A 17041-nucleotide genomic window follows, 5' to 3' on the forward strand; every position below is an offset into this window, starting at 1 on the left:
CGGGGACAACCCTGCGTTGGAAAAACTACTGTCGTACCCTTATTGTAAGGAATACTGCTAGAGCAGGTATAAGTTAGCAAAGGCATGCAGTATCTGACAATAGTTTCCATCTCTTGCAATCGATGCAGAGAATTTTTATTTTGCACTAAGATCCGCAGTCTAGGAAAAATAATATAGATGTAATAGAAATAAATTAAATTTAATATTTTTTTTTATATCGGGTTTATTATTTCGTTGTACTGTACACTATGAGAAGAAGGCTCGCATGACCATGGTAACAGGCTCTCTGCATACTGCGCAAGTTGTCATGCCAGGAGCACGCTTATCACACACACAAGAAGCTACTATACATCCACAGGGAAAACATACTAGTATAACATAAAAATACTACTATAAAAATCCAAATTTTGCACATCATCTCATTGTCTATGGTCTTATTGTTTTGCATGTTCGCATTCGGTAGGTCTTCTATGTTTCCTTCTACAGATTCCGTGATAGATTGAGAACTCGGACCAGGATTACTTTCCTGCAACAAAATTACATAATAACGACGATCTATGTAAAGATAAAATAAAAAAATTTAACATTTTTCCACATACCACTTTGGATGACGGTGATATATGCTGACCCGTTACTTTATTAACATAATCCGGACCTTTAACCATCAGCAAATAAGAACATTTCGAGAACCATTTCGCGTGTTGTTCCCAGGGGTCATGTTCCAGTCCCCAACCTTTCAAACCGCCGCCGCAATGATGACACCGAATCTTATCGCTTTTACCGGTGTAAAAAAAACCGGCATCCGTTAAGGTTTTTTTAGTCTGTGCCATAATTTTTGGCCATGTTTCGAACGTCCGTAGTCTAGCATTATTAGTGCCGTACTCTGGATATAGTGGTGTAGAATAATCTCCTTCTATAAAGGCGCACACGTCACTACCTCTCGGCTCTGGTGTTGCCGAGCATTTTACTTTGTTCTCTTCGCCTGTGTAGTAAAATCCAGCAGCTGCAGATCTTTTCGGTTCTATAATGAGCCAATCCTCGAAGCTCTCGAGTCCTGCTTGTACGAAATGATACTTAATATTATCTACGTCGTCGTTTAACGAGGAATAAATTCCTACTTTTTGAAATAATTCTGGATTTTGTAGTGGCAATTCTCTCCGCTTTCTTGTTTTTTTGAATAGCCGACGAAATACGTTATATGTAACTCTGGCAAGATCTTCATGGAGCATGTTATACACCAACGGATCGACCTACACAGATTATTCGACGATAAGTGGTTTAGATGAATTTCAAAATAAAATGAACCTTGAACATTTAGATGAATTTTACCTCGCTAGGTAAATAACGCATTATGGTGAGAATAATCTAGTTTTATTAATTAGATTGGATGGCGATAGATACCTGATATAGTTAATGTGTTCAAATTCGTCACAGAAGTTGTTTTCCAATCAGGATGCTTCCAAGATGGTGGGCGACAATGAACCTGGGGTGTTGTTTAAAATTTTAGGCGGGTTCCAGCGTTTGTTCAGATACCACTCCGCAATGGAAAGACTCTCTAGAGATCTCTGAACCTTCAATTCTGCCTCTGTCAATTGTCTCCCCTGTAGAAAAAGAATAAACATTAGAATGCCGTTCCGTTTTATACATATAATCAACTGAACAAAATCCTACTCTTCAAATTATGAATGAAAATTTTATTTTTTCAATAGCAATCTTATGAGTTCGAGTGTAAAATAAAAACAAGTTACTTTAATAAGAACAATGTCTAAGAAGGCAGTGTCACTGTTTGTTTCTTTGCCATATAACTCGAATACGTTGAACCTCGCGAGCATCGATGTTTTCATACAGGTGCGATAGTCGCAGGTAAACACAATCAGTATAACGATCATCCAGAATTTTTACGAAAATATTAATTTTTGAGGTTAGCCGGAAATCATTTCACTTAGAAATCACGCTAAATTTTGTTATAATAAACATAGTATATCGAATATTTAACTTTTAATTACTCGCGTACAATACTTTCAGCCTTAAAACTTTAAATTTAGTGTTACAAGCGTGAACACTGACAAATATTCGTTTTGCGCATTGAAGCAGTCATTTCATTTAATATAGAAATTATGTAGAAAATGGAGTGCGAGTAACTGAATGTTAAATGATTGCGAATGCTACAAGAGCATAGAACTAATCCCGTAAAAATAAGTTCACTTGCCAGAAAGCAAAATGCTCGATTTTAGACGGGCATCTGCCCGGCAGAAGCTGCTCGGGCAGAACGAAGGCAGCTCGGTCCTGACACTATGCCTTCGTTCAGCCCGAGCAGCTTCTGACGGCATAATGCACGCCATCTGCTCGCCAGGCTGTGCTCGATTTCTGCTCGAGACGGCCTGGCTGACTGTGTTATTGTTGGAAAGGAAAATATAAAAATACCATGATTACCAACGTGAGAACTAACGAACAAATTTAGCAGTCCATTTATAATAGTTAGACTGCGGATGTTTATGCAAAATAAAAGCTTTCTCCTGAATTGCAACAAGCTCTGGTGTGAAATAAATATTTAATATCTTGTTGAATATATTTAATAGGTTAAAACTAATATAGTAGTAAATTTAAATCCTTCAAATTTTTTTAGTGTCAGAAATTAGACCTACCCATTTTTATCATAAATGTATAATTCCGCAGTCTATATAATAATAGTATTTAAACAAACACTTACGTATTATTAGTCGCACACGTTCCGTAAAAATCCAAAGACAACACAGTACAGCAACGCGATAATTGTCACACAACTTCGAGTTCTATTTCTTAAACTATCTCTATAAACTGAAAATCAACAGAGCCGCAGATTAACGTTCCACAAATTTCGTACCGCAAATGAACCGATCAGCCATCGAGGACGCGAGGCGCTTCCCCTCCAGCACAGGACCGCCCACTCTGACGGACCGTCCTCGCCGTTGCTTCTACTGCGCACGCGCTACACACGAACGTACTTCTACTCTGCCCGTGTGAGTGCATGCTCGATTGCACGCGCGCTACACACAAGCGTACCTCTACCATGTCCGTGTGACTACCTGCTCGACCGAACGCGTCGGCGACGCGTTCCTTCGATTTTCACCAATTTTCATGTTGCCGAAGTTTCGGAAGCACGAGTCGGAAAGTCGGCATCTGGAGACGGCGCGGCGCGGCGCGGTGCACATTTTGCTATAACTTTTGATCTAAAAAAGATATCGAAGCGAAATTTGGACTAAATTTTTTTTTAAAAAACCGGGTTTAATGGTTCATCCTAAAATATGTTTTGTATTTCTTAAAAAATTTTTCTCGTTGATTTTTAAAGTTAAGGTGGTCCAGAAGGCCCCCAACACAAATTGATTTTTAGTCGAACCATGCTCAATAAACACAATTACGAAAACATTCATAAATATTCCACTTAATAGCACACATGATTGAGATTTTTTTCAGATTTTTCAGATTATGCAGACATGTTTAAAAAAATTGAAAATCTCGAAACATTCGAAGAAAATGCATATGTATTTCGTATTGAACTTTTCGAGATACCAGTTTTATAAAAATTCATTAGTCCGATATTATTGAAACAATTGTCCTTAATTTTTCTCAGAATTTTTTATAAATTGTATCGTTGTTAAAAAATCAAAATCAATTTTTTCGATACTTCTTTGTTGATGTATTATGTAATACTGAATATTTTTATAATCAGAAAAATAATGTACAAACTTGATAATGCAATATAAAATATTTTATTTACGTTATATTTCAATATACATATGTGCATCACTCCTAACAATTTTGGTAATCACATAATTATTGTAATGATATTTTACATATATCAGGTCGTTAAGTATGAAACTAGACAAATAAAACACAAATTTCAAACACATTTGTCAAGTTTCATACATCTCCGGTTACGAAAATCGATTTTAAATGGTCCCTGCCTTTCTGTAACATAACAAAAAAAAAAAAATTAGTTAAAGTCATGATTGCAAAGTATAGAATAAAATATTAATGTATATAACTTTATAGTATAGTTTTTCTTATAACATTTTCCTCTATTCCCGACCGTTTAGGAGGTACAGTGTTGTATACCCGATAAGCCACGGACACGTCAGCCTAAACTTATAAGTTATTAGAACTAGATAGGACTATACAACCCTTAGACCTTGTCCTTTCCACGTCATACTTTCGACAACGCATCCCCTTCCCACTCCCTTCCACATTCCCCCTCTCCAAAATAGGTTATATACAATAGAGCTGCCGAAACAGCAGTATCAGATTTTGGTTCCCTTGCGAATTCGAGACTAGGAAGTCTCTGTTTGAACCTTACTACGCTACTGTGTAGACCTTTGTTAAATAAAACTTCTTTACGATTTATAAAAAGTGTTGTACTCGATTTCTGAACACGGAATCCAACAACAGCCTGTTCCAGTTGCGTGGGACACCCTGTATAATAACGTTGTTATGATTTCCTTATTGGTTACTAGAATGTATCCGGTCGTTATTGGGAATGGTCGCTGCATGACCAAGGACACGGTTATCGGTGGATACCAAGTGCCAAAAGGAGTAAGAAACAATTCTTTCCGCAAACATAAAATGAACTTTCAACAATATATTCGCTTGGACAAATCAAATCTCTAGTTCACTGGAGACTCGAACAGCGACGATAACATAATTCAGGTTTTAGTAGGAGAAACACAATGTAATTGAAAGCAACACAACGAGTAGTAAACGACGAACACGCGAGGAGGTTTTTGTCCTCAATTAACGACCTTGTCTATGCAATTAGGTTTATGTGGTTTTCCAGCATTACGTGATAAGCGCAATCTGGACAAGTACATACTTTCCACGAAGCAGCGAATTCCTTCCGGAACGATGCTTACAAGCTGATGGTGTTCGTCATAGTTTCGCATCACTACCGTTTGGTTATGGGAGGAGGATGTGTTTGAGACGACGATTTGCTGAATTGGAAATGGTGGTGGTCATTAGCAAGGTAATTATACCTATTATCTTAATGCTGAAAAAATTGAAATCAATTAATATAAATCTTGGAAAATCGAACATCTATTAAAAAATAAAAAAATGAAGGTGACCTTAAAATCTCCGAAAATCTTTCACCTACAAAACAACTCTTTATACTGAAAAACTTCGGTTAACACGTTCAGGCCATTTGCTTTGTTCTGTACTGCATTGTAGGTATTATAATACCTCATTCTATTGGTGGAAAGAAGAGGAAAGGGAAAAGAAGTTGATGAAGTGGGGAACAGAATTTCGGAGTTTTATTACAGTGCGCTCGTTAAGTACAGTTCCCGTTAGCGTCCTTGGTGGTCACTGTAAATGCTCAGGAACAATAAACCGAGAATTCGCCGGGGAGGATTAGGCTTGTTGGGGTGCCTTCAGACTCGTTTCCAGGATTGCAGGGGTGCGGGATTCGCGTTGTCATTTCTCGATAATACAAAAATGGAGTTTTTCTATCTTTTTTCGTTTACGAGGCGTAATTTGCATTATTCGCAGTTGTATGCTTCCGAATAATGCAAAGTACGCCTCGTAAACGAAAAAATGGGACTTTTGAGGGCGACAGCGCCCTAGATCCATTTTTCATCTAGCGTTTTTGACTACTGAAAACCCCCATTTTAGTATTACCCGGAGAAATGAGAATGTGAATCCCGCACTCTTGCAATGCTGGAAAAAGGAGTCTACTCCCTCAATCTGCTACCTAGGTGCCACGATAATCCGACGTATACCTGGCTGTAATGCCTGTAATGCGGACTTTTAGTTCACCTAGGCACGTCTCCATCATTAACACGCGTTGTCAGTAAGCAAAATTCTCGGAATTTGCTTTGAATTGGACAGGACACTGTACAAGCAGAATATCATAGATCTATTTCCGAATAAAGTAGATGAAAAGCACACTCAGCTTCGAGCATCGAGTGCAGGCTGCAATCGATATCGGCTCGAAGCAGATCTGACTGACTGACTGACTGACGTATAGTAAACGTACAGACACTGATCGTGTATATTTGTTGACATTTTCAGAATTTCCAAGAACAGCAATAAAAGAAATTCGAACCGTTTCACGATATCCAAATTGCTTTCGCTGCTTTATACCAGGGTACGCGACGAAGTAATAAAACGTCAATAAAACTGGGCAATTACTTCGACCGTCGCGAGGGCCAATAAATCCTGGGTAGTTACCAAAACAACCCTGGATTTTCGGACTCTGTTTATTGCGCGCGCTGTGCTTCCCCACAATGAAACTCCCGCACGAAATTACCTGAACCTTTTCCCGGAATGTTCGTTTGACAAGCAAATTTTCACACAATCATCCATTTCATTTCCAAAGTACAGTACCAGGACCTCGACGAACCGGCTTGATCGAGAGACAAACAGCCCGGACACAAATTAAGGCCCGATGCATAATTGAGACCCGAGGGAAACCAATGTCTAAAGCTACAGAAAACGAAGAAGAGCGGGAGAGACGACTCGCAGGTGTGTGCATGTAACAAATTTTTGTAACTGGCTACTAAATAACTAAATAACTACATCGTGCGATTCGTTTAGTGCAGTATCGGATTATATTTAATTTTCCAAGTGAGAACAGAGCTGCTTTTTAATGAAATTGAATACACGTTCGTCTTTTAAGTATATCTTCATGTTCGATTGTTATAAAATTGATCTTGTTCCAGATTCTCCAGCGTTATAAGACTGAATATCATTACGAGAAGCTGGATTACCATATCAACTCTATATATGTACACGCCCAAAGGACCTCTGAACTTGAAATTCATCGACAGGTACGTAGGCCGCTTTGAAGAAGCAGGGAACGATAAATCCATTATTTCTAGATTGGGGATTTTAGGCTATACATTTTTGCATATGCATTCGCCGTCTAGTTATTTATTACCACGTTTTTATTAGCTCGCTTTCTTGTCTGTCTGTCTGTTTGTTTGTTTAGTACAAATTTTGCAATTGATTTTATTTTGGTATATGTACAAAAATAAAAAAAAAGAAAACAAGTAAGCAAGGTGACTTTACACATTCAACGAATGTCTTCGACAATCTATCTATACTCTATACGATTCTTATTCATTATCTTCGTATCACCTTGAACTCCAGTTCACCATCAGGAGCGTACATGAACGTGATTTTGTATTCGAGTGGTTCGCGGTGGGTACTCCAATTTGTAGGAGCGTATTAACTGAATCATACATAATTGTTTCGGAAATATGAATTGACAGGAATTAGTCGGATTCATTCAAAAAATATCAATTAATCTTGCATCTCCAAATCGGCAAACCTTCTATCTAAACACATGCGAGCACGCAATGACCATGCATATATGAATAGCTAAAAATATGAAAAAATCGGAGATAGGGTTGATGACAATACCTCATTATTAAATTAATGATGTTCAAGATGGTCGCATTTACGCCTCGATATGAAATCTGTATTTCTTCGAATTCTTCCGGGTTTTTTATTTTTTACAACTAGAGTTTGCAACTAAAAGATTGGAAAAAATTAAAATACTTCTATCATTATAATTAATGTTATATTTAATTTATATTGATTAGAGATTTGTATATTAGATCTATGTCTTAGTTACATATTTTATATAAAACGATATAAACTTTTCGTTCTGATCAAGGCCAAAGATGATGTATATAGGTTATTGTCCGGACTGAGTGTGGAGACGGGAGCTGATCCAGGCTATAAGCACTGTAGGGGGCAGCACTATAATGGGCACGGCCAAAACTGCCCAAAACCCGGGCGTGGGCACTCTCATATACACTCTCTGATTATATGTACATGCATATTAAATTTTAATACAACACACACATGTTATAGGTTCATATTTCAAGATCACAATACTGCTTTCAGCTGCCCAATTTTCTCTCTTTCAGAGCAATATCTCTTAGACGAAGAACGACAAGAAACATTTACATACAAATAAAAAATATTCCAATATTGTTCCCTTAAATTTTGCAGGGATAATCATCGACCATCAGTAAAGATAAGAGAGACAATCAAAATAGCGCACGAGATAGAAAAATAGGTTTTATTTTTCACACAGCTTTACATAAACAATTAACTGCCAACAGGCATCTCGAGATTATACGTACTAAACAATTTGAATATCACTTTAACACCTCAGGATCGCACTTCTCTAAATAATCCCATTTCACAAAAGCAAGTGATCAAGCGAGAGAGAAGCGCGATCAATTCATACAAAGCATTATATTAAAAGCGGTGGAGGTAGACGCGAGGGAAAACAGATATCCCCGTCGCAGCATCGAAGAACGAGTATTATCGAGTTTGCACCTCTTTTTTGTTATTTGTAGTAATTCTGCGCGACAGAAGGCACGTACAGAACATCGCCATGAATTATTATATATACATATATATCTTTGTGAAAATACTGATTCGTCATTACTTGAAAATATACGTATCTCTTTTGGGACTGGTCTGATGTGTAAGCTACGCGTGAAAGGCATTTAGTGTGTGTGTGTGTATATATATTAGTCAAAGAGAGAGTTGAACCCTGTACATCTGATATGCTTTTGAAAGAGTCAAATGTGCTCGTAATTATGAAAGTGGTCTAAGTCTAATGTTGAAACAACAAGCACTATCTAACGATTCTAACGGTTCATTTTTGACAATACCGTAAAAATTCTAAACGATAAACTAATTTTTTTTAAATTTTGACTTGGACCACTTTCATAATTATGGGCACAAATATGAATGAGTAATCAAAATAACAATTTCGATCGAGAAACATAAATATGAATCGATGTAGCAGGAAGAAGAACATCTGACAATTCGATTATTTCTCTTGAACTTCGCTTTAAAATGGCTAGTGTTAAGTCTAAGTCTGATTATAGATGATTTAATACGAACAATATTAAAGAGTCATTATTGTCATGCGCCGATAAGTTGAAATCCTCAACGGTATCGTCGATTCGCCCAACATTGTGAACAGTAGTAATCATTCTCTGCCGAACCGAAGAATTGACATTGTCCGTTCCGACATTCTTTCACAATAGCCTGAAATCATCCTCAAATTACTCAACTTCGGACTTAGAATGAGTCGCCCGTTCAACACATACCCCTAAACTATTGCTGTTGTTCCACCGTTCTGGCCCCGGTTTTTCGGATGACGCTTGGTCTTTGTAAAAAGTGGACCTACAAACGACGCTGGTTAGAAATTGCGTTCACAATCATCGACAGAATTCTACAGTTATACATACCTTGAAAGATAAAGCGTGCGATCCTTGTTTGGATTAGTGGGCAACAGTTTGCTAACACTCGCGTGACTTCCTCGATCGCTGGCAGCATAAAATTTCGACTTTCCCGCACCATAATTTAACTCGCTGCCAGTATCGTCTACTTTATGATCCTGCAGGTACCTGTAGCATATTCGATTTATAATACAAAATACGTACATCAACTTAACCCTCGGAAGGCGGACACTTTTTATCTTAAGACGTCGGCGTTCGAGGGTTTAATGTTGCTTTAGAACCAGATGATGTAAAACCTTGCGTGAGCACATTGAAGATAATTCTGAAGCATCTGATCCACGTACTGATGACGTCTACTTCTGATTCTTATACATAGCAAACCTTCCGACGGAAGTCCACCCGCTGTTGTCGGCGGGCTCTTTGGTCTCTTGGTGGTAGGCCATAATTTTTTGCTAACGGATTTACCAATTGAACCAAACTGTTTCGCAACACCCAACAATTGCTTCGCTGTTTTCGAAAATGAACCATCGGTGTCGGCTAATCTCTCAATCTCCTCCGAAGTAAAATTTTGATATTCACAGTCTAAATACTCTCGTAACAAGATCTCCATCTAAACAGAAGTAGATTCTATGAGTATATTTGAACGAATGCAAGTACATTTCCTCTGTATATCGCAAGATAAGTTACCGTATCTTGTTGGCACTCGATCAAGTCGCGAGACCCTCCATGCCAGTCCCAATCGGGTCCAGGATCTACCGCGAAAAGGACGGGTAACAATTGTCCTGTGTCAGGATCGACTAAAGGTATGTTGACGCCTTCGTTGCAACGATCTTCAAAATCGCTCGATCCGTCGACGATCACAAGGGGAGAAAAGTGGGCAGAATGATAGGCTAGCAGCAACGGAGTTCTGTGACAACGAGACGTAGGTACTTCTAGAGGGAGGTACACGCCCCCGAACGGAATTGGAGCTAAAGCTGCACCCTCTGCGTCCTTTAACATGGTCTCCGCTATAACTATGATAGGCCTTTTCAAAGCATGAGCCAACGCTAATACATGTACCTAAAACATTGCATCGCGGTTAGTCTATCGTTCAGTCGGAATACATTAGATCATCCCATAAATCGTCTCGCTTTCTAACGCTTTAAGTGTAGAAATTTAATACATATACATTTACTTTTAATTATAGAACTTTAAATCTTCTTCAATATCAAGCGTTGTTGGACGACCCGATCTTGGTTTATCGAAAACTCAGTTTTGAAATTTAGAAAACCATCTTTGCCGCTGTTTTGCAATCGAAACATGTTCTCCAAATACGTCGCAAATCTTTTAAACGACGTGTTTAATCGTATTGTCCTTTTTAAATTCCTACAGCACGCAATGCTAAAAATGAATGTTTTGACATTCATTCTTCGACGATGTTTTAGAAATTATGAGATAATATAGAAAATGGTGTACGAGAGGATCTTGAAAAGACACAATTTATGGGAAGACCTAATACTATATCGGAGACAGAGAAACGTTACATACTTCCTCTAAACTTTGATAAGAAGTAGCTGTCTGATTTCTGAAAATAGGAGAAGCCATGTCTACGATGGTCTGCCATTCAGTCAACCATTCCGCATCCGTGTAGGACAGTCCTGCAGCAGCGTTCAAGCCCATTTGCCGCCACTTCCATCTTCTAAGCAAAGCGTGTCTGTATTCCCCTTTGGCTAAAGTATTATGCAACGCTTCTCTCAACGTGAGAAGTCTATCGTGAAAGCCCCACATGCCCAGAGAGGCTGCATGTAGAAGGCAATTGCCATCTCCAGATGTGGCCAAAGGCCAGAGGACTCTGTTGCTTCCATTTTTCCCACCGCACCACCAATTCAAGCGACCGGCAGCTTCCAACGAAGTCAAACATCCTCCTTCAATCAGATCTTTCTCCAAAAATTGACGAAAAGAATCTAAAAGCAATATTTTATTACATTAACTACAGTAAATATGTATAACGTGAATTTTGTCACTTGTAAAGTACCTGGATACACGGTTAGGTCTGGAAGAGAAAACGTGAACTCCGGAGTATCCAATGACCCTATCTGGGAACGAGCATAGGAAACGATAGCTGCATTTTCGGTTGCTCTGGATATGCCTCTGGCCAATTTCTTGGTAGCGCCGCTTCCATTTTCCAAAGCACTGTTGGAAGTTGACTCTTTCTCCAAACCATCATATGGGGACAGTCCCAGGTTCATCACCCTGCTTTAGTGCACCTAGTAAATCAACATTTCATTTAGTACTGAACTAATGTAATTAACACATTCGTTACTAGGCATCGAAAACAATGTCGTATGGTTAAACAGCTTATGGTAGAAACTGATAAAAATTCGAGAGAGAAAAACAGAAATAAAAGCCTCGAGAAATAACGTACTATACGATGCATTTAATCGTCAACATCAACAAGTAGAGATGATCAATGCAAGCAGCAAAGCATTTCGATTCTCGAGATTACGAAATATCGAAAGCGACTAAATTCAGCTGTGGATGCGCGATTGCATGTACACACCGTGTCTATATGTATACGCGACTATATGTGTGCAGTATCATCTACGCATTTGTATGTATATGTATCTACTGGTTGGATGCAATTACTGAAAAAATGCAAACCTTGGCCCGTATATCGAATTAGAGCGACGGAACACGACGCCGGAACGTCGTTAAATGGTAGTCTAATTGGCTTGCGACGCACGAACGGCTCGTACGTTTTCTCATATTTTGATGCCTTTCCGTGGAAGGCTGTCCGCGACGTATCGGCTGCGACTGAGTGAGAATGTGTCCGCACGGGCTGCGATCTAAACACAACATAACCTAAAGCTTGGCCAGCCTCGACACTGTGCGGCGGCTGTGTAGGAGGACGAGAAAAACAATTTATTATTGTTGCACACGGAAATCACCGTGAAACTTTAAACCGGTCACATGTCAACACGATGCACAACGGGTACACACTACTATTTACACACTGTTCTTATTTACGCAGTACCGTGCCCGTCCACTGGCAGTGGCAGGTTCGCGCGATCGCTGCGGCACAATCAGTTTCGAAATTCAAGAAAACATTACAAGACCACACTCAACTGACTCAACCGTTCCTGTCATAACACATCGCGCTACCGATGTTTGCTAGAAATGTGATGTTTGACCTTGAAACTGTGTAATAGGCATGTACACACCTATGTAAATACCCGCCTACTTACGACTTACACGCATATAGGTATCGCATTTATACAGGGCGATCAAAAAGATCACACACACATGATACACAGTGTAATTCACCGTGGAGTGAGCACGGTGAGCACACAGTAGGGAAAAGCTCGTAGATGGCGTTGTCTGAATTGGCGCGGAAATTTGAACCTTCTAATCACATTGCACTATTATTCAAATTACTTTCTGAAGAAGTAAGATAAGTTTACGGAGCTTAATTCCTTGTGCCGTATCATTTTCTTTACAGTTACAATGATTTTTTAATTAATTTTTTAATTTAAGACGTTTTCGTCTTTGTCCCCAAAAGTGTCATAGAAGAAAAAGAAAGTTTATATTCTTTGTATGGCTACATTTATTTGAATTATTAAATATTGATTAGAAACGAATCAAATTTTATTTCATTTAAAAAGAAAGGCGTAATTCGTTTGTATTTGTTAGACTTTGTTTCAAATGTTCATGACGAGTGTGACTCGTTAAAATACGGCAGGGGGTTAATTATAGTAATACGAATCGGAAAATGTAAGACAGAACTTCTTGATTAATGAACTTATGTGAACTCTTCAGTAAAATCTTTAGTATAATTTATTATACATCATGGAACATAATGGTCGGTGTGAGAGAGGAATAGAAGGTTGTGGAAAATACAACAGCTCTTACTAAATATTTATATTTGTATTAAATCGCTATTCGTATATTTGCATTTTGTCAATAAATCACTATGTCACAGCATCATTTTCCTCTTTAAACAAATCAGCAATATTACACGCGAAGCTTCGGTAAAACAGAAAAATATTCTTGTCTCTGCGGGAAATGTTCAAACGTGAATTAACATATACATACGCATGATTTATCCGAGAAACATTACCGATTGATTTCTTTTGTTGTAAGAATTCCGCAATGTAGACTCTAAAAGAAAATTAGTGAACATTGGCTGATTGTTTGTTATCACGAATTCTAAGTTGTATAGATCATTTACGCAAAATGTTATAAATTTAAATTCGAATTTGATCGAATTACAAACCAATCCAAGTCTAAACTCCATTTTTCTTCACGCATTTACACGATTGAAATCACGTTGAAGTATAATATGGTTGGATTGAACAATACAAAAGTTTAAAGATACAGACTTTTGTGTACAATTTCTATAAAAATAAAGTTTGTCGCTCGTTCACAATTAAGCATCGCTAATCGTAAGATCAATGTTAAAGAATTAAACGTTCCATCGACCAATCAATGACTTTGACGCTTCTGTTTCGAAGCTCTAGCAACCCGATACACAGGTTTATATATCCTAACATTACGCACGAGTCACGTTCAATGTAATCATTGAACAGAAAGACATTTCAGTGATACGGTTACAGTGTAATTTGTTACGTGTACATTTATGAAAAAAATATACAGGCGATATCCCATATATAGTAACATAAAAGTACGATGCCAAGCAGCCCATTGTTTACACACGTTTACAATTTGAAATATAAAATAACAACTCCCAATGTTTTTTGGTTTAACCAGGTTTCCTTAAATCACGTTATATTCAATTCTCGAGGAAATGATAGTTCACGCGTTTCACGATCTCTCTCTCTCTCTCTCTCTCTCTCACACACACATACACTCGCGCACACACTCTCTCTTTCTCTTTCTCTCTACGTTTAAACAAGAGATGCGGCATTTGAAAATAACGAGATTGACTTTGTACGTCGAAAGTTATAATCTGAAAATATGTTTTTTGTTTTTAGTATCTGAAAATATGAAACGATTGGAATTATAGTTAAAAATATAGATAGTGTGATATCTGGTAGTACATCGTTATCGGTCACGATATTCACAACGTGTATTTATATATTTAATCGTCTATCGCTACTCGATGAACCCACGATGGTCAAGTAGAGGTACTGTACTTTTGTTCAAACTTAAAAACAGCCTTAGCGAAACACACCGTTTACATTCCTTTTTTTTCGGTAGCTCGACTCGGTCGAGCGTAAAATCGAACATTTTATAAGCGGTAGGAGAACGGAAAAACTATTTTAGATTCCACAGAAAAAAAGAAAACAACTAATAAGTTATGGCGATTGCTTTTCGACTGTAAATACACCGTATTCGTTATTGCAATGATCCACTTGGAGAACATTACCCTGTAAGAGGGAATGACCTACGCAGAAGACGTTTGCAACTCTTTTATGATACAAGTTATTATTATTACTCAGCACGTGCGCGGATACGTTGAATACAATGGCGAATATAATTGGCCATTAACGAGAGAAGGCTCCTTCACTAGTTTGGAAGCCATTATATGCGATAATAATATTAACGGTTCTTCCCGGTTGCACTCTTTACCATGATAGTATAATTTGATTACTGATTAGCTACTCCAATTTCTTGCTTTTACAGCGTTAAGTGGTCGGATAATCAAAGTAAGAGCTAATCAAGGCAGCGTCTAATGGTTCCATACACGACGGGCACGTTAGCGAACGTTGTAACCAACTGTCGATGCAAGCCGCGTGATAGGTGTGCATACACGGCATATAACGCACTTGTTCGCCTGTTAACAACTCCATCATACAGATTACGCATTCCTCCTTCTTGACTCCATCGTATTCGCGCAGAGGCAGATGTTGAATCAGTCCCAGACGTTTTTCAATTCGTACGCGTAACTCCTCTTGGCTCATCGAACTAAGCTCGTTTGTTCGCCCCACTGTTACGCCAATGCCAATTCCATAGCCTATGTTTAAAGTGACTGACTGCAGCTGACCACCCGGTGGATAGTAAGAGCTCACCAACTCCTGCAATGTCCAGAACCAATGAGAATCTTGCTTTTATAGAGTGAAACAAAATGATCAAAGGTGTAACCATTAACTCTTTGACTATGTAATGCTCAAACGAAAGGGCTAATCAAGTGATACAGCGATCATCAAGATGCACAGTATACGGTAAGTCCTCGACTTAAATGGTTAATTTTTTCCAGCACTTTCCACGTAAAATTTACCATTTAAAAATGGCTGAATGCCTATGCTGTATACAAGCAAACACTAATTTTTGGTTCTGTCACATATGTACCGACAAAGTTCACATTCTGGCAATCAAAAAACGAATTTCACAGTTCGGAATTGGTTTTTTGAGTTGCTTCTAAGAATTCATGTAAAACGAATCTGTGTAAGTCAAGGACTCACTGTATGAGATAACATCATAAAGAATACTGAACAAGAATCATACCAGAATTACAGATTACAGATGGACAAACTAAACAATACATATAGGCACTGTATCGTTCACATCTCATAACATGGTGTTCGGAGTGAATGCGAAAGGAATTAGCGAAGAAACTGTCTGATTGGTCAGACGCACATAGTTGAGTCACACAGTTCGCTGAGAAGGTTACCACTACTACGTCACCACTGTGCCATCTCGAGCACCATGTTACGAGATGCGGATGATACATGGTCAAAGGGTCAATTAGCAAACTGGCTTCCAGCAAAATTCAGTCTATCTCCCTAATCAACAACATCTGGACATCTTAACAAATGCAAAGAGACTGAACAGCATCACTCTAACTTTTACCTGCAACAAATATAGCCAGATTATTGTTTATTTCAAATGACAGACTCTAAATCGAAGGGTTAATATCCCCTTTAGGAAACGAATAAATCCTATTAGCATAGATAATATCTTTCAGCTGAGAATGACACAGCTAAAATTGTTGGAACGACGAACGCGTAAAAGTGTTGACATCGTTTTCGCTATCGTGAAAACAAAGAGAAATCGGGGACGCGCGATAGACAGTAGTTCGGGATTAGAGGCAATTGAAGAAACGAGAGAATTACATTGTAAGGTATTAAATGTCCGTGGTCCTCCCGCGACGAACCAACGGGCAGCACAGGATCGGAGTTGTTGCTCAGCAACGTAGTGTCGTCTTGTTGACTGCCACCAGAACGCTTGAAGCAGTTTCCCATTTTGATGGAAGAACGACGGCTCCGATCTTGTAGCTTTCCACACGCAGCTCGTCGTTCGACTCGTAAATATATATCCCAGCGTCGATTAAAGAATCGCGACAGCTCCGACCTGGGATATTAGGAGTCCTGCCCCCATCGTAGATCGCGTTGTTTTGTGACGATTCCTTTTTACGGGGATCCGTCTTGGTCTTGGTCGATCGGATGACAGTTGGTGATTCTCGCGTCAAAATAAGGTGGCGCAGGGACCTTCACCAGCGATGCATTGTTCGTCACGTATCCGTAACTACAGCTGACTCTCCGCCACGCATCTATCAGGACGCGGCCAAAAGGAAAACAGGCCAGTTACATTGGTACACTGGCCAAGCTGTGTGCAGCTGTGTGCGCGATCAAAAGAAAATGCACTTTTCACATCTCTCTGATACTAGAGCGACGTTCTTCGGACATTTAGTAGATACACGCCATTCCACTTGCATTCTGCTGCGTAAAAGGTACTGGTACTCTGGTACTTGGTACTACGACGCGATTCGTCGCCGAGACCGTATCGCGTTTGCCAACGTCCAATCGTCCAATCACCGAGGAACGATACAAACAGCTTGTCAAAGCATCGCATCTCTACATTAT

General features: G+C 38.8%; 4 protein-coding genes across 6 annotated transcripts; 1 reads left to right on the top strand and 3 right to left on the bottom strand.

Moving 5' to 3' along the window:
- Positions 1 to 198: 198 nt before the first annotated feature.
- Positions 199 to 2921, bottom strand: LOC143222001 (baculoviral IAP repeat-containing protein 3-like). 2 transcript variants are annotated; one of them, XM_076447798.1, is made up of 4 exons: positions 2711 to 2921; positions 1402 to 1601; positions 600 to 1250; positions 199 to 526 (listed from the first exon to the last, which is right to left on the bottom strand). In XM_076447798.1, the coding sequence occupies exons 3-4, from the start codon at positions 1227 to 1229 to the stop codon at positions 326 to 328; spliced, it is 831 nt and encodes a 276-aa protein (XP_076303913.1). In that variant the 5' UTR covers positions 1230 to 1250; positions 1402 to 1601; positions 2711 to 2921; the 3' UTR covers positions 199 to 325. The 2 variants fall into 2 exon arrangements, with proteins under 2 accessions (XP_076303913.1, XP_076303914.1); XM_076447799.1 differs by lacking the exon at positions 2711 to 2921 and adding an exon at positions 1749 to 2182.
- Positions 2221 to 14412, top strand: LOC143221989 (uncharacterized). The gene is made up of 6 exons (XM_076447762.1): positions 2221 to 2399; positions 4491 to 4569; positions 4645 to 4683; positions 4793 to 4996; positions 6690 to 6797; positions 7649 to 14412. Exons 1-6 carry the CDS (start codon positions 2221 to 2223, stop codon positions 7952 to 7954), a joined length of 915 nt encoding a protein of 304 aa, XP_076303877.1. The 3' UTR covers positions 7955 to 14412.
- LOC143207190 (OTU domain-containing protein 7B) lies at positions 8039 to 12019 on the bottom strand. Of its 2 annotated transcripts, none has more exons than XM_076420361.1 (8): positions 11880 to 12019; positions 11254 to 11485; positions 10767 to 11182; positions 9927 to 10298; positions 9536 to 9849; positions 9249 to 9407; positions 9108 to 9183; positions 8039 to 9045 (listed from the first exon to the last, which is right to left on the bottom strand). In XM_076420361.1, exons 2-8 carry the CDS (start codon positions 11465 to 11467, stop codon positions 8944 to 8946), a joined length of 1653 nt encoding a protein of 550 aa, XP_076276476.1. In that variant the 5' UTR covers positions 11468 to 11485; positions 11880 to 12019; the 3' UTR covers positions 8039 to 8943. The 2 variants fall into 2 exon arrangements, with proteins under 2 accessions (XP_076276476.1, XP_076276477.1); XM_076420362.1 differs by lacking the exon at positions 11880 to 12019 and adding an exon at positions 11644 to 11801.
- Positions 13124 to 16427, bottom strand: Rnf11 (Ring finger protein 11). Its single transcript, XM_076420363.1, has 2 exons — positions 16292 to 16427; positions 13124 to 15253 (listed from the first exon to the last, which is right to left on the bottom strand). The coding sequence occupies exons 1-2, from the start codon at positions 16418 to 16420 to the stop codon at positions 14864 to 14866; spliced, it is 519 nt and encodes a 172-aa protein (XP_076276478.1). The 5' UTR covers positions 16421 to 16427; the 3' UTR covers positions 13124 to 14863.
- Between the last annotated feature and the right edge of the window lie 614 nt (positions 16428 to 17041).

The sequence above is a fragment of the Lasioglossum baleicum genome, chromosome 3 (genome assembly GCF_051020765.1).
Source record: "Lasioglossum baleicum chromosome 3, iyLasBale1, whole genome shotgun sequence".
In the NCBI taxonomy this organism is placed as follows: domain Eukaryota; kingdom Metazoa; phylum Arthropoda; class Insecta; order Hymenoptera; family Halictidae; genus Lasioglossum; species Lasioglossum baleicum.